Raw genomic sequence first — 26,045 nt, forward strand, 5'->3', positions numbered from 1 at the left:
GTAGGAGAATGATACCGGACTTCTCACTGTGCGGAAAGATGCCAAACTAAGCCGTCTTTCTGAAAAGGATAAACTTTGATATAGTAATAGTGACTAAAGGTTTATTTCCGTCAGGAAGTGTTAAACATTTTTACATTTAAAGCAAATAAGAAATGAGGTCTGCATTGTGTAGTGTGATGGTGCACAGGGTTTGGTGCGGGAAAAGTAAGTGAAGACTGGCTAAAGGTACCGTCACATTTAGCAATGCTGCAGCGATCTAGACAACGATGCCGATCGCTGCAGCGTCGCTGTGTGGTCGCTGGAGAGCTGTCATACAGACAGCTCTCCAGCGACTAACTATGCGAAGTCCCCTGGTAACCAGGGTAAACATCGGGTTACTAAGCGCAGGGCCGCGCTTAGTAACCCGATGTTTACCCTGGTTACCAGTGCTAATGTAAAAAAAAAAACACACTACATACTTACATTCCGGTGTCTGTTCCCCGTCGCTGTGCTTTCCTGCACTGACTGTGAGCACCGGCCAGCCGGAAAGCACAGCTGTGACATCACCGCTGTAATCTGCTTTACGGCTGGCCGGCGCTGACATTGCAGGGAAGCAGAACGCCGAGGGACGCGACAGACACCGGAATGTAAGTATGAAGTGTTTTTTTTTTACATTTACACTGGTAACCAGGGTAAACATCGGGTTACTAAGCGCGGCCCTGCGCTTAGTAACCCGATGTTTACCCTGGTTACCAGTGAAGACATCGCTGAATCGACGTCACACACGCCGATTCAGCGATGTCTGCGGGAGATCCAGCGACGAAATAAAGTTCTGGACTTTCTGCTCCGACCAACGATGTCACAGCAGGATCCTGATCGCTGCTGCGTGTCAAACACAACGATATCGCTAGCCAGGACGCTGCAACGTCACGGATCGCTAGCGATATCGTTGTGAAGTTGGTCAGTGTGAAGGTACCTTTAGGCCATGTTCACACCATCCTTTTTTTAATGCGGAATCGCCGCGATTTTCCCGCTGCGGGTCCGCAGCTGTTTTCCATGCAGGGTACATTACAATGTACCCTATGGAAAACAGGAACTGCTGTGCCCACATTGCGGAAAATCGCGAATAAAGCCGCGCTGAATAGCCGCGGTAAAAAAGAAGTACCATGTCACTTCTTTTTGCAGAACTGCAGCGGTTCTGCACCCATAGACCTCCATTGTGAGGTCAAACCCGCAGTAAAACCCGCAGATGAAAAAATATCTGCGGGTTTTCTGCGGTTTGTGGTGCAGAACCGCTGCAGTGTGGCTGCCCCCCGTGCCCCAATCCCACCCCCCCATGCTCCGATGCCACCCCCCCGTGTTCCGACGCCTCCCCCTCCCCCCCGTGCCCTCATCTCCCCCCCTTATACTTACCCGGCCTCCCGGTGTCCGTCCGGCCGTCTTCTCCCTGGGCGCCGCCATCTTGCAAAATGGCGGGCGCATGCGCAGTGCGCCCGCCGAATCTGCCGGCCGGCAGATTCGTTCCAAAGTGCATTTTGATCACTGAGAGAGGTTATATCTCAGTGATCAAAATAAAAAAAATAGTAAATGACCCCCCCCCCCCCTTTGTCACCCCCATAGGTAGGGACAATAACAAAATTAAGAATTTTTTTTTTTCCCCACTACGGTTAGAATAGGGTTAGGGTTAAGGTTAGGGTTAGGGGTAGGGTTAGGGTATTTTCAGCCATTTTAACCCTAAAAAACTTGCTAGAAAACACACAGACTCTGCATAGAAAACTGCATAAAAAAACGCATCAAAAAACGCACCAAAAAAGCACCCAAAAAAGGACCTGCGTTTTCTGCCAAGAGCTGCGGTTTTTAGTCCTGAAAAAAAAGGAGGGAAATCAGGAACGTGTGAACATAGCCTTAGACTCTGTTCACATCTGTGCTATTTTTTCTGTAATAAATTGAATTAAGGTACCGTCACACTAAGCGACGCTGCAGCGATACCGACAACGATCCGGATCGCTGCAGCGTCGCTGGAGAGCTGTCACACACACAGCTCTCCAGCGACCAACGATCTCGAGGTCCCCGGTAACCAGGGTAAACATCGGGTAACTAAGCGCAGGGCCGCGCTTAGTAACCCGATGTTTACCCTGGTTACCATCGTTAAAGTAAAAAAAAACAAACGCTACATACTTACCTACCGCTGTCTGTCCCCGACGCTGTGCTTCTCTGCTCTGGCTGTGAGCGCCGGGTAGCCGGAAAGCAGAGCGGTGACGTCACCGCTCTGCTTTCCGGCCGCTGTGCTCACAGCCAGAGCAGAGAAGCACAGCGCCGGGGACAGACAGCGGTAGGTAAGTATGTAGCGTTTGTTTTTTTTTACTTTAACGATGGTAACCAAGGTAAACATCGGGTTACTAAGCGCGGCCCTGCGCTTAGTTACCCGATGTTTACCCTGGTTACCAGCGAAGACATCGCTGAATCGGTGTCACACACACCGATTCAGCGATGTCTGCGGGGAGTCCAGCGACGAAACAAAGTTCTGGACTTTCTTCCCCGACCAGCGACAGCACAGCAGGGGCCTGATCGCTGCTGCCTGTCACACTGGACGATATCACTAGCGAGGACGCTGCAACGTCACGGATCGCTAGCGATATAGTCTAGTGTGACGGTACCTTTACTGTGACTGTCACTCAATGGGCACCAGGGGGATGGGTGACAAAGTAGAGTCAGGCTCCTGATGATGCAAATGTGAGCTCAGACTGTGAAGCAAATGTCATACTATACATATCATGAAGGGTACGTGCCCACGATCAGGGCTTGCTGTAGGTTTGACGCTCCCAATTTATGCAGCATCAAACCAGCAGCGGCCAGATGTGACAGCATAGTGGATGGGGTTTCTGGAAATTCTCTGTCCACTATGCGTGCATGTGAGCCTGCAGATCACAAACGCTGCTACTTTCGGATCGTGGGCACACAGCCTAACAATTTTGGGTAATTTTTACAAATCTGTTTTGGTAACTTGGATTCAAATTTAACAATGTACTTGTGGTTCTTTCTATTCCTACTGTTCCCAATCAGGATGGGACTGAACGCTAAGTTTGTAGAGCAACAATCCAATTTTGGAGGGGTTCTGTCAAAGTAAAAAGTACTTTTTGTAGTTATCAAAATGTAAAATAATGAAACATTGGCTAGGTGCACACTGCGCCCATGCACCTAGCCACTGTGTATGTATGGAAGCTTTCACAGACATGTACTGTAACCCAGGGGTGTCAAACTGCATTCCTTGAGGGCTGCAACCAGGTCATGTTTTCAGGATTTCCTTGTACTGCACAGGTGATAATTTAATCACCTACACACGTAATGATTGCAGCACCTTGTGCAATGCTAAGGAAATCTTGAAAACACGCATGGTTTGCGGCCCTTGAGGAATGCAGTTTGACACCCCTGCTGTAACCTCTCCATAGGCAGCCAGTCACCAGACGAAGGCTGAAAGTGAGCGCTCTGTCTGGCCGATATGCATCTGCAGATCATTTCATTTTCTAGGAAAGCGCAGCAGATTGCACTTTCTTATACTTTCGGACACTTGCCATGCAGTAAAAATTTCTTAACATTGGGTCCCTAGAGTGGACAGATGCCTGGGCGTCCATTCTGACAGTTAACGCTGTCAGACGCATACTGCCTAAGGCTAGTTTCACACTAGCGTTTTGCTGAGCTGCGGAGGGCTGCGGACTTCCTCTGTGAAGCCCCGCCCTCGGCCTCACCTCCACCGCTAGCTCCGCCTACTTCTGCATGCGGCCTGCGTACCTATCTTTAACATTAGGTACGCAGGTCGTGTGGCTGTATGCGGATGCTTCCGCATGCGTCGTTTTGACGATGCGGAGAAAAAAAGAAATTGCTACCACCTGCGTCCTACGCTGGTCTCCGCATCGTCAAAATGATGCATGCGAAGCATCTGCATACAGCCGCACGACATGCGTACCTAATGTTAAAGATAAATACGCAGGCCGCATGCAGAAGTAGGTGGAGCTAGTGGCGGAGGTGCGGCTGAGGGCGGGGCTTCACGGAGGAAGTCCGCAGCTCCTCAAAACGCTAATGTGAAACCGGCCTAAGCCTATGTAACACAACAGTGTGGATCAAAACCGGGGAAGGAGGTTTTACCCCCATTATTGTGTTGGCATCTGATGAGGGGTTTGGTTCACTCAGACTATTGTCTAAGCCAGCCCCCTTCTCAGATCTTCTACATCATTTTTGACATTTAATTTTTTTTACATTTTGACAACTGAAGAACTGTTATCTCCTTGGACAACACAGCTCAGCATTTTACAGCTGAGAGGGGAAAATCTCCATCCAGTTGCAAAAATGGCAAAGCTAGCCATGCTTGGCTGTTCTGTATAGCCCCCGTCAGTCATACAAATAAATAGGACCTTAGTGAGCCAAAAATCCCAATTTGTAAGAGGGTTATAAAACAGCCTAGTTTAGTTGTGCTGGTGCGATTCTGTAGCCTCCTCTCCGACCAGCGCCTGGATGGCGTGATTCCCCTCTCAGCCGTGAAGATCTGTGTTGGGAATACTTCATGTTACACATCAGTATACACTGTCAAATTGGATTCCTGCATTACAAAGTCTTCATATAGCCCTAAGCCTTGTGTCCTGAAAAAAATGCACTGCCAGGGATTTATGTAATACATTGTGACTATCACTGGTTGCTTTACATAAATATTAAATGCTGGAGCTCCACCTTTACTAGGGTATCATAAAATAATGTCTCTGTAAAGGGACTGTCAGCAAAAATGACTGTTCAAACCAAGCACAGGCACTCGGTGCACCCTTGGTGTGACTAAACAGTTCTGTGTAACTTCCCACCTACTTATTGTCCATCTATCTCCACCTTCCTATTGATTGACAGCTCTGGCTGTGCAGTAGCCAATAGAGGATGAAGATAGATGGGAAGGTGCGCCGAGCATCTGTGCTTGGTTTGTACAGTCATTTGCACCCATTTGCTCTTGGACTGCCTTCAGAGCCCAGAATCGTATAAGAAATAACATTGATCTCTCTAGAATAAGACATCAAGATATCATTCAGCTTCCTATGACCTACATGTCCATATAGATGGCTAGGAGGGTTGATCCTACGGACAGATTCCGTATAAGGTGTAATTTTTAGTATGGGATTAGATACCTACTTTTAGAAAATGTGGTGTTTTAGGCTATGTGCACACGTTGCTGAATTGCAACTCCCTGCTGCTGGTAAAACGCATGCGGAATTGGCATGCGTATTCCCACTAAACACTAGCGTTTTCCAAGCGACCTGAAGCATCGCTTGGAAAACTGATTGGTAGGTTGGTCACACTTGTCAAACATAGTGTTTGACAAGTGTGACCAATTTTTACTATTGATGCTGCCTATGCAGCATCAATAGTAAAAAGATATAATTGTTAAAAATAATAATTAAAAAAAAAAAAAAAAATTGTGATATTCTTACCTTCCGACGGCCCGTGCAGCTTTCCCGATCCTCGCGATGCTCCCGGCAACTCCCGTTCCCAGTGATGCCTCACGACGATGACCCCAGATGATGTAGCATCAGGCGAGACCGCTACGTCATCACAGGTCATTGCCGCAAGGCATCACTGGGAACGGGAGCTGCCGGGAGCATCGCTAAGGCCTGGGCTGGATCCGGAGGCCGCCAGAAGGTGAGCATATACGGTAACTATTTTTTATTTTAGTTCTTTTTATTTTTTTTATCAGGGATATGGTACCCAGGGCCTGGAGGAGAGACTCCTCTCCTCCACACCCTGGTACCATCCACACATGATCCGCTTACTTTGCGCATTGTGGGCATAGCCCTATGCGGAAAGTAAGCGGATCAATGCATTCCTATGTGTGTGGAATCGCTGCGATTCCGCACAAAGAATGAGCTTGCTGCGTATTTTTCCATGATGCGATTCTGCCGAGGAAACATACGCGGCATTAGCACAGCATTGAGGAATCCCATTGAATTCAGTGGGTTGTGTATGCGTTTTCAGTGCATTTTCGCGGCGCAAAAACGCATACAATCCGCAACCTGTGCACATAGCCTTAATGTGTTTTTAAAGTATAACATTGTGCTGTCAGTGACAGGGCTAAATATGAGTCCATCAGTATCTGGAACATTGTGCTCCTACAACCCTGGCTCCTGTAATGAAGGGAAGGAGATACCAGATCCGTCATATTTGAATATTTCTCTTCCTCTGTGTTAACACTGTAATCCTTTTTATCACTCCCACAGTTGACCACAGTAGAGTTAAACTTGCACTGAAAATTCCACCTCATGAATCTGACTACATCAATGCAAATTTTATCAAGGTAAGCCATGTCCGTGTAGCCTTGGTGCACACAATGTTATGGTATATGCTGAGAAAACCAGGGCGGCCGCCGGTCACTGGCGGAATCACCTCTGCTTGGTTTGTACCGTGTGCATCACTTTCCTAGTAACCGCACATAGGTGATACTAATGGAAAATGCAAATAGCACATGTGGGAGTAATACGGGAGCGTCTATTGTGTGTACATAGAACTTGGAGCCCTCCACATCTGCCCTCCATTAGTGGCCGAGCACCAGAATTGAAGCCTGTCTCCTGATCCATCACATGAAAGACCCCATCAGCGCCTTGCATTGGGGTCTGTTGGGTATGTCTTGGTGAATACGTTAAACTTAAATGGCCTCTGTTACCATGCTTCACAATGCAAACTGCATCTAGTAATAAATGGGTCTCGTAGACCTTAGAAGGCTGGTACACTTACTTGGATGATCATGTCAGAATGGCTGTATATTTTTTTTCAAACTTTTCCTTCCTGATATTAAAATTAGCTTTTTGAGTCCAGCTAATGTTAATATCAGGATTGTATATCCATTTTGACATAGATTTTAAGTAACTAAACCAGCCTCGTCCGGTGTAAGATTAATTTGTTAGCGGACGCTGTTTGTATTGTAAAATCTTGTTACAGATCTGCTTTAAGTTTAACATGGACTCTGAGAAATGGAAACCTGACGATTAAATTGAGTACACACAATTCTTTTTATTTGGCACAGGTACCTGTGCAGATTATCACATACGTTGCATATGGCTGTACATAATTATGTTCTGTATCTTTCCAGGGAGTCCATGGCCCTAAAGCGTATATAGCAACACAGGGGCCCTTAGCTAATACGGTAATAGATTTTTGGAGGATGATTTGGGAATATCAGGTGAAGGTGAGTCAGTAGAATTCCTAGAAATGTAAGCATTCTATTTAGGATGAAGGATGTAAGATGGTGTACTGCTTTGGTTTTCAGGATGGATCCCTGTATTGTTACTAGTGTTCATTATAAGGGAAGCCGCTCTATATTAGCTGTGTAGTGCTAGTTAGTGGATTTTCTGCTGTGTATTAGTGACTGCATTGTGGATAAGATTACATGATTTTATTCACATGCTCAGAAAAGAATCTGCAGGATAAACGGACCTGGCGTAACGGACCTGGCGTTGTAGATTCCATGTCTGCGTCAGCATGTAGTACCTACACGTTTGTGGTGCGGATAGCGCCCTTAATCGTGGTGAAATATTTAGTTTACGTGAATTTTCCACTGTGATACGGTATATGGCAACATACTCTTATCGGTTTTATCCAGTCAAATGATATTGATGACTTACCCATAGAACAGGCCATCAATACTAGAGCAGCGCCCCCATAAATAATTGTATGGAGCGGCGCTGCACAGCTCTTTTCATTGTGTAGTCCTAGGCATCAGCTCCGATTGAAGTGAACCATCCCTATCTATATTTACGACCTATCCTAAGGACAGGACATCAGTATCATCTGACCGGACCACCCCTTTAAAGGTGCATGTGAGCAGTAGCTTTGAGTTACAGGAGTGATTTTGTTTCACAGATAAATGTATAAAATGCAGGTTAATCTAGCATTAGTGTAATTCTTATGAGCGCTTTGAAATAATGCAGCATGTGAAAGGAAAAAAATGTATTTATTTTTTAAATAAACAAATGTGACTTTTTTTTTTTTTTTTTTCCACCTCAATTTCCAGATCATTGTAATGGCTTGTCGTGAATTTGAAATGGGAAGGGTATGTATTGTGGAGACATGGTGAACTTGCATGAATCTGCACTTCCTCTGGGGTTTGAGTAATGCAGGATTTCCTTTAACTGCTTCTGACCAGCTACAATGTGGGACCTGGAAGCTGAAACCGGCCCGGGACAGGGGCCATCTATGATGTTCTATTCTACGAGGGAATGGAAGCCTAAATGTCTCTGCAGTCCCTCCTGTTGTGGACACTGACTGTCCTGTGCAGCATGTGATGGCATAATGTGGAGTCCTGGCAATGTCTCGTGTAATGAGATATTGGAGCTTGATGAGTGCAGTAGTATCCTGTTCGCACAGCGCTTAAGACATGTACATAGAGAATAAACTTTAGGCTCTGGTTACACAACTTTTCTTAAAATTATATAGCATAACCCACAGTAAATGAAATAATTTCCTAGTGGTCTTCATAACACTCTATAGAGGAAAAATGAAGCTACAAACGTTGCTGTGGAGTTGGTAAGCCAAACCTCCGACTCCTCAGTTTCCCTGACTCCAACTCGGACTCCACAGCCCTGGCTACAAGTGGCTGATAAAAATAGAAATCATCAGCGACTCACAGTATGGGCCAAAATGGTACCAAGAATTCCCTAGATACATGTGGGGAGCGCCCCAATGCCGGCTTCAGTGGTGATTGCTGTTATCCTTCTGTGCCTGTGTACACAGCAGCCTATCGGTCAGTGGCCAGGAGGAGCGCTGGATTCCTATCACTCTCTAATTATCTTTTTACATTTCCTCAGACTTCACTGTTTTTTGTAGTGAAATACAGTCCTAACCTACATGTGGGAGCAATACGATAAATACCTATCTGGGGTGTGAGGAGTCTCGGATTTCCCCACAGGGATCTCCAGTAAAGTACTTGCTGCTGTTTATTGGTGTTGCTCTGTGCACCCGCGCACCAGGATAGTGTGTATTCTGCCATTAGCTATTTCAGGGAAATGGTGAGGGAGATGTAATTCCCTGCATCCCAGGATAGTAATTACTGGAAGTCTGCTCATAAAGGGATTGATTTCAGTATTACATTAGGCAATGTAATTCTCTTACATGCCTGTGTCATTTCTACATTCTGTGATTTTACTATTGTCCATAATGGTAACGGTTACTTGCTAATCGGCAGCTAGAGTAATGTATATTTTTAACCATTATATTCTTTTTTTTTTTTTTGTGTGATTTTAACAGAAAAAATGTGAGCGCTATTATCCAAATTATGGAGAACAAGCTTTAACGTTTGGAACGTTTCATATTTCTTGTGTAAGTACACCTTCATGAGGAGGTTGTATCTTATGTGTAGCGTCACGCGATCGGCGCTACCTGTATGTAGAGCTACCGACTAAATGTAACACTGCTGCACGATTTTATACATTTGCATAAGTTATTTAAGAGCTGATCAAATAAATTCACAGGACCCTGGCCCCATCAGCCGTTTTAGTAGTCTTTGGCAGCCAGACCATAGATCTGCCTTCCAATCAGGGCTTCTCCTGATTAGTAGGCCCATCAAAAACTATGATGCCACACTGGCCCCACTAAAGGTGCCATGGATTCCGGATTCCAGGTTTGTGGGGTCTTGGTTCGGCAGGCAAAGTCTACCAATGTGATTGCTGGATCTTTTTGATCACCTCTAGCCATGGATGTGACTAATAGACCAATATGAATGACTGACTGACTGACTGGTATATTGTCTCTTTTTTCTGTAGGAGGAAGAACAGTCCAGAAAAGATTACTTCGTTAGAACGCTTACGGTGGAATTCCAGAATGTAAGTCTTGTATGGTATTGCGCTAACAATCACAATCTTCATTTTCTTTAAGATGATTGTGGCCTGTATGATAATCAGATAACAGATCACTTAAGGGGTTGTCATCTTTGCATGAACCTTGGTGAAACATTTTTAGGCATTATGGGCTGACATTGCAGCTGCCCCGCAGGTAAGTCTGTATGGCTGTTCCTATTGGCTAAGGCTACTTTCACACTTCCGTCTTTTACAAGACGTCGCATTGCATCGTTCTGTGTAAAAAAAAAAACAAAAACGCATCCTGCAAAGTTGCCCGCAGGATGCGTTTTTTGCACATAGACTTGTAATACCGACGCATCGCGACGTATGGACACACGTTCTATACATGCACTGGATGCGTCGGTATTTGGTGGGGCATCGTATCGAAAAAACGTTCAAGGGAACGTTTTTTCGTACATTGGGTCCTGCATTTTAAACTGCGCATGCACAGCCGGAACTCCACCCCCTCCTCCATGGGACTTCACAATGGGCAGTGGACGTGTTGAAACACTGTGTCCGCTGCCCACGTTGTTCTAAAAAACGTCAACGTCCGTCGCGCCGACACTTAGCGACGGCCGCGTACCGACGGAAGTCTGGAAGAAGCCTTAGCTATCCTAATTTGTACAATATGTTGGGTTAATAAGACAGCCATGGTCCTGATTTTTGTCGTTGTACAGCTGATCGTCTGTTATAAAGACTGGGGTGTTTCCTTTTTAATAATTTTTGGTAATATATCTCTGAAATCTAATGGCATATTTGTATCAGAGCTCAAGCATTGTGGAGGCATCACCTCTTCACTCACCTGACCTGGATGAATAGAAAAGTAATAAATGGCCAGATTTACAAATGCAGAAAAAAATGGTTGTGGTTCCCACCATCAATTTATTTTTTACCCTTTATAAGTAGAAATGGCTTGGCTAATACGTAAGTGTGAGAAAAGGGAATCCTTGCTGCTTGTACCTGGAGTCTGCACCAAATAAAGGCACTGCAGTAGCGTCATGGGATGTCCTGCAGGCTATGCAATGTTATTAGCAACTTCATATATTGGGAAAAACAATCCCCTGTCTGCCATTAGCCCTAGTAACTTATGGTACAATGGTACACTGCTCAAAAAAATGGTTAACTCTAAACTAAAATCCCACATCCTAGATATTACTGAGTGAACTATTCCAGTTACAAATCTTTATTCATTACATAGTTGAATGTGTTGAGAACAATAAAACATAAAAAGGATCAATGTAAGTCAAAATAAATATCCCACAGAGGTCTGGAGTTGGATTGATGCTCAAAATCAAAGTTTAAAATCAAATTACAGGCTGATCCAACTTCAGTGGAAATGCCTCAAGACAAGGAAATTATTCTCAGTAGTGCATGTCTCCTACACGTGCCTGTATAAAGTCCCTGCAATGCCTGGGCATGCTGCTGATGAGGCGGCAGATGTTCTCCTGATGGATCTCCTTCCAGACCTGGGGCATTATGCTGGACACGCTGGGGCAGAGATGCTGGACAAAGGTGCAGAAAGCTGGACACAGGGGCATTAAAAGGGAATATAAACTATTACTATGGACATACAGGTTATAGACTGCTGAGGAGAGTGATGCCTGTGTGTCTCATATCAGATGCCTTGTTGCTGAGAAATCACCTTTTATTACATTATATAAGTGACATCTTCCATCCTCTGGGGAGGACGCTGCGTGGAAGATAACTCTGCCTCCAGAGCTTGTTTTACATGAAGGGGGAGTTACCAATGTGAGACAAGTAACTAACACAGGACATGAGAAATGAAATTTGTCTTGCAAACACAATTTTTACAGCTCTTGAGCTCTGCTGTATTGTAACAATATTGAGGAAATTGCAGATGTCTGGTATAATCACACACCGCTCTGCAGTGAGATCAGAAGACCCGAGAGCGGCCATCACTGGTAACACTGGTAATCATTACACATCACACTGGAAACCATTATAAATCAAGTACTAAACTAAGCTGCAAAACCCAGAAATGGACATTATTCTCTAAAGATGTGTTCAGAATCCGATAGCTCTGTGTATCTAAGGACTTCTAGAAGTTGCTTTTATAATGGTTTTGACCGATACGACACAAACAAGAATTCCAAGGAGATTTTAAGATATTAATTTCTTTTTTTCAACTATGTAATCTTCTTTGTGTTTCAAAGTGCTCTTGGTATTTTTGCTTTTAATTAACATTATAATAATATTATAGATTTAATGTGCATCTTGATGAAAACCTGATTTAACTGAACATTTCTGCAAGTGATGGAGTTAACTTGAAAAGTAAATCTTTTTGATTTGGCACTGTAAAGAATAAAAGGCTAGGTGGGGAGACTCCCAGCGTTACTGAGAATAAGGAGCTCCCATATTCTGAGTGGAAATAAATCTTAAGCCATGTGCACACGTGGCAGGTTTTTCAGTGCAACAAAGCACAGTGTAATTTTTTTTTCCCGTTCTGTTTGGCAGGAGACACGTAGAATTCTTCAGTTTCATTATGTTAATTGGCCGGACCACGATGTGCCGTCCTCTTTCGATTCTATTCTTGACATGATCAGTTTGATGCGGGATTATCAGGCTCATGAGGAGGTTCCTTTATGCATTCATTGCAGGTATGCAATCTATGCGGAATTGTATGACATGCTAACACTATTGTGGACTCAAGAAGCTGTAAGTAGAATATTGTCCTCTTCTCTTTAGTGCAGGGTGTGGACGGACAGGAGCCATTTGTGCAATAGATTATACGTGGAATCTGCTGAAGGCTCGGGTACGTGGCAAGCATGAAAACCAAAGTTCAGAAGATTCCAGTCAGGAGATATTAATCCATTATTGTCTTTTTCTTCAGAAAATACCTGGAGAGTTTAATGTTTTTAGTTTAATTCAAGATATGAGGACGCAGCGACATTCGGCCGTCCAAACCAAGGTACGGAATTTGCATCAGTTACAATTGGAAACTACCTGTAAGTGATGATTTATTTATGTTTTAATCTGTGCCATATTTGATTTTGATATTAAGTTACATGCAGTTTTTCATTCACTGTTAAATCTTGGGTTCAGTGTCTCTGCTTTTTTGAAGGAAAATGACAATTCCATTGATACTTGGCAATGAGCTTTTAATGTGTTAATAATAGTGTAATCCAACATTGTGATCTCCAGAATATGTACTCTTTTCAACAACCATATTATGGCTACAAGACCAAAAAACCTTTGATTGCTGTAGGAGCCTGTGTTCCTCATGGTTAACTCACTAGAACAGTAAGGCCGGCGTCACACTAGCGAGATTTACGGACGTATGAGGTGCAGAAAATACGGATTGCATACGGTACAATGCTTCTCTATGGCCCAGCTTCTATCTGCCGTATTTTACTGATCCGTATTATACGGTCTTCTACGGCCGTAGAAAATCGCAGCATGCTGTGTTTGGCGTATTTTTTGCGCAATACGCTGACAATGAAAGTCTATGGGGGCCAGAAAAATACGGATTACACACGGACCAACAGTGTGACTTGCGAGAAATACGCAGCGGTGTTCTATAGAAAAGCCGGCAATTCAGTGCGGTGTACTGTAAAATCACACTGACAGGTTAGAATAGACAAAATAAATGTCTACACATAGTATAGATATATATGTATATATACCTATACTATGTGTAGACATATAATTTTCATACAGCGCTAGATAGCTTAGAAGCCGGTAATTCAATTACCGACTTTTCCTATCTCCTTCTCAAACCCGACAGGATATGAGACATGGTTTACGTACAGTAAACCATCTCATATCCCTTTTTATTACATATTCCTCTTTAGTAATGTAAAAAGTGTCTTGGTGTAAAATTTGGGCACTCTAGCTTTTAAATTAAAGGGTTAAATCCCGGAAAAAATTGACGTGGGCTCCCGTGCAATTTTCTCCGCCAGAGTGGGAAAGCCAGTGACTGAGGGTAGATATTAATAGCCTAGAGAGGAACCATGGTTATTGCCCCCCTGGCTAAAAACATCTGCCCCCAGCCACCCCAGAAAAGGCACATCTGTAAGATGCGCCTATTCTGGCACTTAGCCACTCTCTTCCCACTCCCGTGTAGCGGTGGGATATGGGGTAATGAAGGGTTACAGCTATTGTTATCTACATGGTGAAATCCTGTGCCGACTATTGGTTTTACGAAGTCCTGTTTTCTTCTCCTCTGTGTAGGAACAGTATGAACTCGTACATCGTGCCATAGCTCAGCTATTTCAGAAACAGCTGGAGGTGTATGAAAATGAGTCCAGAAAGATTGGGGATGACTTGGTATGTGAAACTTAATTAGAACTTCATTGCCATGTTACGTGTTACTGACTGTGGAAAAGCGCTTAAAGCGTTCCTCCTGGCCTAATTTCTATCCAATAAAGGAATACGCGTTGTCTGCCCTTGTGGACCTCAGCAGTACGCTAAGTAAATGTTCAGTCAAGCATGGTTGGTCGCAACATTTGGCGTCATCACTTCCAGTACTTGTTGGACCCACTTGATGCCTACTATATTGTTCAGATCCTTCCCTTCTACCAGAAAATCAATTTTCATGCTATTTTTGCATGTGGGCAAAAAAATCATTAGAAGGGACATCATGCTATATGTAGGAAAAAAAAAAAAACTTTTTAAAGGTAACCTGTCAAAAAAGCTCATGAATTTTGAACCTTTGCTGCACAAATGCAGGTGGTTATATTCTCTGAAATAGTTCGGCATATCATAAAAAATATACCTTTGATGATCCGGCTGGCGACAAGACTAGTCCGACTCCACCCTGATTGACTGCTGAAACATTGTGTGTTCATGCAGAACACCGTGGTTCTGGACTACTCTGGTCTCCGGCCAGATCTTCAAAGGATATTTTTTCTGAAACAGAAAATATATAATACTAGATTGTGGCCCGATTCCAACGCATCGGGTATTCTAGAATATGCATGTCCCCGTAGTATATGGACAATGATGATTCCAGAATTCGCGGCAGACTGTGTCCGTCGCTGATTGATCGAGGCAACCTTTATGACATCATCGTCGCCATGGCAACCATTATGACATCATCGTCGCTGTGCCCGTCGCTGATTGGTCGAGGCCTGGCGGCCTCGACCAATCAGAGACGCGGGATTTCCTAGACAGACAGACAGACAGACCCTTAGACAATTATATATATACAGTGGGGCAAAAAAGTATTTAGTCAGTCAGCAATAGTGCAAGTTCCACCACTTAAAAAGATGAGAGGCATCTGTAATTTACATCATAGGTAGACCTCAACTATGGGAGACAAACTGAGAAAAAAAAATCCAGAAAATCACATTGTCTGTTTTTTTAACATTTTATTTGCATATTATGGTGGAAAATAAGTATTTGGTCAGAAACAAAATTTCATCTCAATACTTTGTAATATATCCTTTGTTGGCAGTGACAGAGGTCAAACGTTTTCTGTAAGTCTTCACAAGGTTGCCACTCACTGTTGTTGGTATGTTGGCCCATTCCTCCATGCAGATCTCCTCTAGAGCAGTGATGTTTTTGGCTTTTCGCTTGGCAACACGGACTTTCAACTCCCTCCAAAGGTTTTCTATAGGGTTGAGATCTGGAGACTGGCTAGGCCACTCCAGGACCTTGAAATGCTTCTTACGAAGCCACTCCTTCGTTGCCCTGGCGGTGTGCTTTGGATCATTGTCATGTTGAAAGACCCAGCCACGTTTCATCTTCAATGCCCTTGCTGATGGAAGGAGGTGTGCACTCAAAATCTCACGATACATGGCTCCATTCATTCTTTCATGTACCCGAATCAGTCGTCCTGGCCCCTTTGCAGAGAAACAGCCCCAAAGCATGATGTTTCCACCACCATGCTTTACAGTAGGTATGGTGTTTGATGGATGCAACTCAGTATTCTTTTTCCTCCAAACACGACAAGTTGTGTTTCTACCAAACAGTTCCAGTTTGGTTTCATCAGACCATAGGACATTCTCCCAAAACTCCTCTGGATCATCCAAATGCTCTCTAGCAAACTTCAGACGGGCCCGGACATGTACTGGCTTAAGCAGTGGGACACGTCTGGCACTGCAGGATCTGAGTCCATGGTGGCGTAGTGTGTTACTTATGGTAGGCCTTGTTACATTGGTCCCAGCTCTCTGCAGTTCATTCACTAGGTCCCCCCGCGTGGTTCTGGGATTTTTGCTCACCGTTCTTGTGATCATTCTGACCCCACGGGGTGGGATTTTGCGTGGAGCCCCAGATCGAGGGAGATTATCAGTGGTCTTGTATGTCTTCCATTTTCTAATTATTGCTCCCACTGTTGATTTCTTCACTCCAAGCTGTTTGGCTATTGCAGATTCAGTCTTCCCAGCCTGGTGCAGGGCTACAATTTTGTTTCTGGTGTCCTTTGACAGCTCTTTGGTCTTCACCATAGTGGAGTTTGGAGTCAGACTGTTTGAGGGTGTGCACAGGTGTCTTTTTATACTGATAACAAGTTTAAACAGGTGCCATTACTACAGGTAATGAGTGTAGGAAAGAGGAGACTCTTAAAGAAGAAGTTACAGGTCTGTGAGAGCCAGAAATCTTGATTGTTTGTTTCTGACCAAATACTTATTTTCCACCATAATATGCAAAAAAAATGATAAAAAAACAGACAATGTGATTTTCTGGATTTTTTTTCTCAGTTTGTCTCCCATAGTTGAGGTCTACCTATGATGCAAATTACAGACGCCTCTCATCTTTTTAAGTGGTGGAACTTGCACTATTGCTGACTGACTAAATACTTTTTTGCCCCACTGTATATATGCAAACGTGCAGCCAGGCTGTTATTAAAGACATTTGTTTGAGCAACATGAATTGCCTCACAGGTTCCATTTAAATTTTTTTATTAAACATTTTTTTTTGTTACGCTTCAGTTATCCACCAGGCATTGCAAAGTTATGAATTTTTATGAAAACAAAGTTGTGCTCAAAAGTTTACATACCCCAGCAGAATTTTTGCTTTCTTGTCTTTTTTTTCAGAGAATATGAATAACACCAAAACTTTTTCTCCACTCATGGTTAGTGATTGGGTGAAGCCATTTATTGTCAAACCACTGTGTTTTCTGTTTTTAAATCATAATAACAACCCCTTACATCCAAAGGACCCCGATCAAAAGTTCACATACCCCATTTCTTAATACTGTGTATTGCCACCTCTAACATCAATGATAGCTTGAAGTCTTTTGTGATAGTTGTGGATGAGGTTCTTTATTTTCTCAGATGGTAAAGCTGCCCACTCTTCTTGGCAAAAAGCCCCCAGTTCCTGTATATTCCTGGGCTTTCTATCATGAACTGCGTGCTTGAGATCTCCGCAGAGTGGATCAATGAGACTGATGGCAACTCCAGAACCTTCACTTTGTTCTGCTGTAGCCAATGACAGGTTGACTTGGCCTTGTGTTTTGGATCGTTGTCATGCTGGAACGTCCAAGTACGTCCCATGAGTAGCTTCCGGGCTGATGAGTGCAAATTTGCCTCCAGTATAAGTTTCCTGTGCCCTTGTAGCTCACACATACACAAAACATCAGCGATCCACCTCTGTGCTGTACAGTAGGAATGGTGTTCATTTCATCATGGGCCTTGTTGACCTCTCTCCAAATGTAACGTTTATGGTTGTGGACAAAAAGTTCCATTTTGGTCTCTTCACTCCAAATTACCTTGTTCCAGACGTTTTGAGGCTTGTCTCTGTGCTTTCTTCTAGCGACTTGACCATGCAGCCTATTTTTCAAGTGCCTCCTTATTGTGCATCTTGAAACTGCCACACTGCTGGTTTTCAGAGAGTCCTGTATTTCAGCTGATGTAATTTGTGGATTTTTCTTTGCATACCGAACAATTTTCCTGGCAGTTGTGGAAAACAATTTTGTTGGTCTATCTGGCCGTGGTTTTGTATTTACAGAGCCCCTGATTTTCCATTTGTTCATCAGTTTGAACGCTGCTGGCTGTTTTATCAATTACTTGGATATCTTTTTGTATCCCTTTCCAGTTTTATACAGTTCAACTACCTCAAGTTTTTTGAGGATTTACCTAGCCATGAAGTATGTTATGGATTGCTACATGTATAATATCAGAACCACCGTTAGCACACGTATGCAGTTCCAGAACCACTATCAGTACATGACAAAGGGAGCCGGGTCTCCCTGACTGTTATGCACGCCTTACAACATCTCTCGGCGGGCCGCATGTTGTGCATGCCTGTAATAGAGTATTGTTGGCTGAGCCATTGAAAACGACTTCTAAACAAGCTTCTTTCACAACCTACATCTATTCGTCATTGAGCTCCTGAACTTGCACCGTAGACCCCGCAAATGATCTGTGACTAAAATATGTCAGCTCGCTGAGGGGGATAAAATAGAAGAAAAATATTTAAATCATCAGCTATATTTAAAGGGTTCGGAGACTTTCCTTTAAAAATCTATATTATATTGCTATGATTTACAGGGTTCTTTTGATATGGTGAAAGACAGCAACTACGTATGGGCAGCATGTTCTCCCTGTGGGTTTCCTTTTTGTACTCTGTTTTTGCCCCATACGCCAAAAATATGTGGGGTCAATTATAATGTCTGTAAAGTGCTGCGGAATGTGGTGGGGCTATATAAATAAGCATAATAAATGTTTTATATATCACAGCCACGATACTGCAGTTACATACTGACTACAGGCATGGTGCAATAGAACGAAGTAAAATATATAAATACCTTACCATCCAATGCAGAGTAATGAATTAAACTAGATGGATAATGTTTAAATGAGATTAACATTTATACTTGTCTTCTAAACCTCTAGGATGAAAATTCTGAAAATGCAGTAAATGCCTCAGATAATGATAAAATGGATTCTCCACCACCAAAGCCACCAAGAATCCGTAGGTAAGTAAAGAGGTCAGACAGTCTTTTTGGAATTTGTGCTAATAGGTTGGAACATTTTATATATTTTTTTTTTTTTTTAGTTTAGTCATAAAAAGAGATTTATTTTTTTTTTGGGAGGATTTGTGTTGGATGCTTAATCTCCCAATCTTATGGTTTTAAGTCTATCTTTAGGTTTAAATTGAGTTTCATATCAGTATTTTAATGACTTCCATAAGTTGCGGTGCGCCTTCTGTTCCCATAACCTTGGGTTTCAGCTTTTCAAATTAATTTCTTGTGGCAGTGTAGTAAAAAGCAGTTGCTGTGGTGTGATAGTCGAGGCAGCTCTGCTCTGTACGAATATTACGGTACTTTACTGCCTGCAGAGCTGAAACAAACTAGAACATGGCTTCATTTTATAGCCGCAAACAATTAGGTGACAGTCAAGTGGTTTGCAGCAGTGTGCCTACAAAATGTACTTTTGAAAATGACAATTCAAAAAAGTCTGAATATTTGGCTGAGGAACGAGTGCTTATTTAAAAAAAGCGCCATAAAAGCTGCACCACTATGAAGCCAATGGAAGTTGAAGTACCGTATATACTGAGTTTTTCAGTACATTTGTTTTTTGCCGAAAACGCGCTTGGCTTATACATGAGTCATTGTCCCAGAAAGACGGCGGGGGAGTGGCGGAGCCGCAGGTCACAGAGGCAGGAGCTGGCGGCTGCAGCTAAAGCCTGTGCCCGCTGCTAAAGAGGAATGAATATTCACTGCGCTGGCAGTGAAGATTCATTTCACTTATAGCGCGCAGTTACAGCCGCAGCTGCCGTCTTCCAACACACATCCTACTTACCTTCCCTGCACGCCCTCACTGCATCTTGTTCCAGCTGGCGCCAGCAGCTCTTCCGGCCTAGCGATCACAAGTCCCCTGCTCATTAAAGTAATGAATACTCACGTCTTTCCACTCCCATAGACGTGGAGTTAATATTCATTACCTTAATGAGCTGTTCCACGTTGTGGCTCGGCAGGAAGAGCTGTTGGCGCCGGAACAAGATGCACTGAGGGTACGCAGGGAAGGTAAGTAGGATGTTTTTTTTTTTTCTTCATAGGAACCATGCATAGATTGATAGTGGGATAAGGAGCCATGCATACAAGGTTGGGGATAAGGAACCATGCAGTCAAGGAGGGGGATGAGGAGCCATGCATACAAGGACGGGGATAAGGAGCCATTCATACAAGGATGGGGATAAGGAGCCATGCATACAAGGATGGGGGTGAGGAGCCATGCAGACAAGGAGGGGGATGAGGAGCCATGCAGACAAGGATAAGGGGTAAGGAGCCATGCATACAAGGATGGGGACGAGGAGCCATGCAGACAAGGATGGGGACGAGGAGCCATGCAAACAAGGATGGGGATGAGGAGCCATGCAGACAAGGATAGGGGATGAGGAGCCATGCATTCAAGGATAGGGGATGAGGAGCCATGCATTCAAGGATAGGGGATGAGGAGCCATGCATTCAAGGATAGGGGATGAGGAGCCATGCATTCAAAGATAGGGGATGAGGAGCCATGCATTCAAGGATAGGGATTAGGGGACAATGCATACCTGGCTTATACTCGAGTCAATAAGTTTTCCCAGTTTTTCATGGCAAATTTAGGTGCTTATACTCGAGTGTACACGGTATTCTGTTTTAGATTTAATTTTATTCCAGTATGCAGATATTACTACCTATCCGTACGATACATGATAACTTCTAGATCGGTGGGGGTCCTTCCGCTGATATCCCCAAGGACTATCAGTCTTCTACAGAAGGAGTATTACAGTGGTGGTTGGGCATGTGCACTGCTTTCCATTCAGGAAAAAAGTCACCCGTTAGTGCGACTAGACAGGTGAAAACATTTTGTTATCGGCAGACCGCTTAAAGGTTCCAATCTTAAGGCATTTGGACCCGTGTTGTGTTTGCAATGACTACGTTAAATATGATGACACTAGTACTCTGGCTTTGCAACTACGTTTGGGCTATGTCCCTACTAATGTAAAACATTAACAAAAAGTGAGCACAGAAATGTTTGCACAGACGCTTGAATCACCAGACACTATAGGTAGGCTTGGCACTTTCCTGAGGTCATAAAAGAAAACGAATATTGGAAGCTGTTTACTGTGAACAGGCTTTTTATGCTATTAGTAAAGGTACCTTCACACTGAGCAACTTTAGAACGATAACGATAGCGATCCGTGACGTTGCAGCGTCCTGGATAGCGATATTGTTGTGTTTGACACGCAGCAGCGATCAGGATCCTGCTGTGACATCGCTGGTCGGAGCTAGAAGGCCAGAACTTTATTTCGTCGCTGGATCACCCGCTGACATCGCTGAATTGGCGTATGTGACGCCGATCTAGCGATGTCTTCACTTGTAACCAGGGTAAACATCGGGTTACTAAGCGCAGGGCCGCGCTTAGTAACTTGATGTTTACCCTGGTTACCATTGTAAATGTAAAAAAAACCCAAAACACTACATACTTACATTCCGGTGTCTGTCGCGTCCCCCGGCGTCAGCTTCCCTGCACTATGTCAGTGCCGGCCGGCCGTAAAGCAGAGCACAGCGGTGACGTCACCGCTCTGCTTTACGGCCGTCGCTTACACAGTGCAGGGAAGCTGACGCCGGGGGACGCGACAGACACCGGAATGTAAGTTTGTACTGTTTTTTTTTTTACATTTACAATGGTAACCAGGGTAAACATCGGGTTACTAAGCGTGGCCCTGCGCTTAGTAACCCGATGTTCACCCTGGTTACCCGGGGACTACGGCATCGTTGGTCGCTGGAGAGCTGTCTGTGTGACAGCTCTCCAGCGACCACACAACGACTAAACAGCGACGCTGCAGCGATCGGCATCGTTGTCTATATCGCTGCAGCGTCGCTTAATGTGACGGTACCTTTATTGTGTGTACAAAGCGGGCACACGAGGCTGATCTGCATGTACTGGATATGTGTGTATTCCATGACACTGCCAGTGTATTGTCACACTCCTCTTATGAATGCCACAATGTTTCTATTTTAGCGTCCTGGAAGAAAGTGAAGTGTTGTCTATTTCTGGCTAAGTGTTGCATTCCCCGGGCTCGGCACCAAAGCTGTTTGATGTTTAAACCCCACGCTCTTAAGACTTGAGGGTTTTTCTTTGGACTTTAGCCAGGAAGCTTCTAAAGTCTTGTTGAATTCAGTTCTTTGTGCCCAGCTACACTTGTACTTGCAATGCTGCTGTCACTCTCCCAGAAATGCTTTGGTTATTACCCACGATTGTGTCCTATTTGAATACATATATCCTTTGACTAAACCTGCAGCAACAGATGACAGACGCCACTTTGTTAGCTTGGACCCTCGCTGGAGTTGTGGTCTGTTACTAGGAAGCAACTGAAAGAATCTAAAGGCCTGGTGGGAAATTGCTGGAAAAGTGGACCTGAAGTTTTATGTTGCAGCTCCACATGTGCAAATGCCACTTATGTGTGACCGATGGTTATTTATTAATGGAAATCCCTCTTGTTTATATGGTAATATGTAGAGGAATGCTGGAGCTATTTTATACGGGTTTAATCTGGAGGTAAATAGAATTGAAATCCTGTCTAACCCATTCACGACGTGTCGTACATGTACTTACTCAGCCGTGCATGTGCGTACCCAGCTGTCGTGCATGTGCGTACCCAGCCGTCGTGCATGTGCGTACCCAGGCCTTTTAAGTGATAAGGAAAAAAATTGAAAAAAAATAAAAAAAATAATAAAAATGACTAATTTTGGAAAGCCATAACTTTATATTTTTCTGTTGATTGTAGCTGTGGGAGATTTTTTTTTCTACCCTATGGTGGTATATATGGCTAGTGATGAGCGAATATACTCAGTATTCGAGATTTCCCGAGCACGCTTGGGTGTCCTTCGAGTATTTGTAAGTACTCGGAGAATTAGTTTTCAGCGCCGCAGCTGGATGATTTACATCTGTTAGCCAGCATAAGTACATGTGGGGGTTGCCTGGTTGCTAGGGAATCCCCACATGTACTTATGCTGGCTAACAGATGTAAATCATTCAGCTGCAGCAATAAAAACGAAATCTCCGAGCACTAAAAAATACTCGGAGGACCCCGGAGCATGCTCGAGAAATCTCGAGTAACGAGTATATTCGCTCATCACTACATATGACGCTTCAACCTTTTTTTTTTTTTTTTTCATTTTAATATTTTTATGGAGGTATGGCAGCTAAGGCCATGTTCACACGTTCCTGATTTCCCTGCTGTTTTTTCTGCACTAAAAACCGCAGCTTTTGGCAGAAAACGCAGGTGCGTTTTTTGGTGCGTTTTTTGATGCGTTTTTTAGTGCGGTTTTTTTATGCAGTTTTCTCTGCAGAGTCTGTGTGTTTTCTAGGAAGTTTTTTTAGGGTTAAAATGGCTGAAAATACCCTAACCCTACCCCTAACCCTAACCCTAGTTCTAACTGTAGTGGGGGGGAAAAAAAAAAATTCTTTATTTTATTATTGTTACTACCTATGGGGGTGATAAAGGGGGGGTTATAACTGTGAGGTTATCGCAGTGATCAAAATGTGCCTGGAACTTATCTGCCAGCCGGCAGATTCGGTGGGCGCACTGTGCATGCGCCCGCCATTTTGGAAGATGGCGGCGCCCAGGGAGAAGACGGACGGACACCGGGAGGCCCGGTAAGTATAATGGGGGGAGATGAGGGCACGGGGAGGGCGTCGGAGCGCGGGGGGGTGGCATCGGAGCATGGGGGGGTGGGATTGGAGCACGGGGGGGCAGCCACACTCCGCCCACGCACTTCCTGCTGCAGCGGTTCTGCACCACAAACCGCAGAAAACCCGCAGATATTTTTTTTCGTCTGCGGGTTTTACTGCGGGTTTGACCCTCACAATGGAGGTCAATGGGTGCAGAACCGCTGCAGTTCCGCACAAAGAAGTGACATGGTCCTTCTTTTTTACCGCAGCTATTCAGCGCGGCTTTTTTAGTGAATTTCCGCATCATTTGCACAGCGGTTCCTGTTTTCCATAGGGTACATTGTACTGTACCCTGCATGGAAAACAGCTGCGGACCCGCAGCGGCAAAATCGTGGCGGTTCCGCAGTAAAAACCGCATTGTGTGAACATGGCCTAAAATGATAGATAAATATGCAATTCTGGTCATTTTTTGCTCTTTACGGCATGTACTGTACAGATTCATTAGTTTTATGTTTTGATGGAACTTTTCACAGATGTGACCAAACATGCTTTATTAATATAAGACATGAAAATTTGAATCACCTTTTTCTTCCTTTAATAATTAAAGAAAAAATGATTCAAATTTTCATATCTTATATTTTTCATATTTTTAACATTAATTTTATTTTTCATGTTTCCTTATTTTTTGTTTGTCCCATTAGGGGAGTAAACTTGCGATAATTACTTGTTCTGTATGCTGCAATACAAATGTATAGTAGTATTTAGTTAACATGACGTTTTCCACAAGCTATGCTTCATCAGATGGTAAAGATGGCAGTACGCCCCTGCTGCCATGATAACTCAGCGGTCTCCTTGTGAGAAAACAAGGACAACTTGGCACAGTAAAAGCAGCATACACCAGCAAATTATACATTGATAAAAAAAATAGTTTGCCAAAAAAAATACTGCCCAAAAGCTGAATAAATACAGGTCCTTCTCAAAAAATTAGCATATAGTGTTAAATTTCATTATTTACCATAATGTAATGATTACATTTAAACTTTCATATATTATAGATTCATTATCCACCAACTGAAATTTGGCAGGTCTTTTATTGTTTTAATACTGATGATTTTGGCATACAACTCCTGATAACCCAAAAAACCTGTCTCAATAAATTAGCATATCAAGAAAAGGTTCTCTAAACGACCTATTACCCTAATCTTCTGAATCAACTAATTAACTCTAAACACATGCAAAAGATACCTGAGGCTTTTATAAACTCCCTGCCTGGTTCATTACTCAAAACCCCCATCATGGGTAAGACTAGCGACCTGACAGATGTCAAGAAGGCCATCATTGACACCCTCAAGCAAGAGGGTAAGACCCAGAAAGAAATTTCTCAACAAATAGGCTGTTCCCAGAGTGCTGTATCAAGGCACCTCAATGGTAAGTCTGTTGGAAGGAAACAATGTGGCAGAAAACGCTGTACAACGAGAAGAGGAGACCGGACCCTGAGGAAGATTGTGGAGAAGGACCGATTCCAGACCTTGGGGAACCTGAGGAAGCAGTGGACTGAGTCTGGTGTGGAAACATCCAGAGCCACCGTGCACAGGCGTGTGCAGGAAATGGGCTACAGGTGCCGCATTCCCCAGGTAAAGCCACTTTTGAGCTACAGAGAAGCAGCACTGGACTGTTGCTAAGTGGTCCCAAGTACTTTTTTCTGATGAAAGCAAATTTTGCATGTCATTCGGAAATCAAGGTGCCAGAGTCTGGAGGAAGACTGGGGAGAAGGAAATGCCAAAATGCCTGAAGTCCAGTGTCAAGTACCCACAGTCAGTGATGGTGTGGGGTGCCATGTCAGCTGCTGGTGTTGGTCCACTGTGTTTCATCAAGGGCAGGGTCAATGCAGCTAGCTATCAGGAGATTTTGGAGCACTTCATGCTTCCATCGGCTGAAATGCTTTATGGAGATGAAGATTTCATTTTTCAGCACGACCTGGCACCTGCTCACAGTGCCAAAACCACTGGTAAATGGTTTACTGACCATGGTAATACTGTGCTCAATTGGCCTGCCAACTCTCCTGACCTGAACCCCATAGAGAATCTGTGGGATATTGTGAAGAGAAAGTTGAGAGACGCAAGACCCAACACTCTGGATGAGCTTAAGGCCGCTATTGAAGCATCCTGGGCCTCCATAACATCTCAGCAGTGTCACAGGCTGATTGCCTCCATGCCACGCCGCATTGAAGCAGTCATTTTTGCCAAAGGATTCCCGACCAAGTATTGAGTGCATAACTGAACATTATTATTTGTTGGTTTTTTTGTTTGTTATTAAAAAACACTTTTATTTGATTGGATGGGTGAAATATGCTAATTTATTGAGACAGGTTTTTTGGGTTATCAGGAGTTGTATGCCAAAATCATCAGTATTAAAACAATAAAAGACCTGACAAATTTCAGTTGGTGGATAATGAATCTATAATATATGAAAGTTTAATTGTAATCATTACATTATGGTAAATAATGAAATTTAACACTATATGCTAATTTTTTGAGAAGGACCTGTATAAAAGTTTTGTGTGAAAGTTGAGCAGACTATAATCAATAAGGATTGTAAAATGGAAAGGAAAATTTAAAACTATTTCCCATCAGTATTTTGG

The 26,045-nt window shown here is 43.6% G+C and overlaps 1 protein-coding gene across 1 annotated transcript in view; it reads left to right on the forward strand.

Annotated features, from left to right (window-relative positions):
- PTPN12 (protein tyrosine phosphatase non-receptor type 12) overlaps positions 1 to 26,045 on the forward strand; it is an 82,521-nt gene that overhangs the window by 34,336 nt on the left and 22,140 nt on the right. Inside the window, exons 3-12 of the mRNA XM_069765131.1 lie at positions 6,228 to 6,304; positions 7,097 to 7,192; positions 8,018 to 8,056; positions 9,250 to 9,321; positions 9,765 to 9,824; positions 12,315 to 12,457; positions 12,546 to 12,612; positions 12,691 to 12,768; positions 14,031 to 14,126; positions 18,635 to 18,717. Of these exons, the coding sequence (XP_069621232.1) occupies positions 6,228 to 6,304; positions 7,097 to 7,192; positions 8,018 to 8,056; positions 9,250 to 9,321; positions 9,765 to 9,824; positions 12,315 to 12,457; positions 12,546 to 12,612; positions 12,691 to 12,768; positions 14,031 to 14,126; positions 18,635 to 18,717 (811 nt within the window). The remainder of the gene's footprint in view (positions 1 to 6,227; positions 6,305 to 7,096; positions 7,193 to 8,017; positions 8,057 to 9,249; positions 9,322 to 9,764; positions 9,825 to 12,314; positions 12,458 to 12,545; positions 12,613 to 12,690; positions 12,769 to 14,030; positions 14,127 to 18,634; positions 18,718 to 26,045) is intronic.

The sequence above is a fragment of the Ranitomeya imitator genome, chromosome 4 (genome assembly GCF_032444005.1).
Source record: "Ranitomeya imitator isolate aRanImi1 chromosome 4, aRanImi1.pri, whole genome shotgun sequence".
NCBI lineage: Eukaryota > Metazoa > Chordata > Amphibia > Anura > Dendrobatidae > Ranitomeya > Ranitomeya imitator.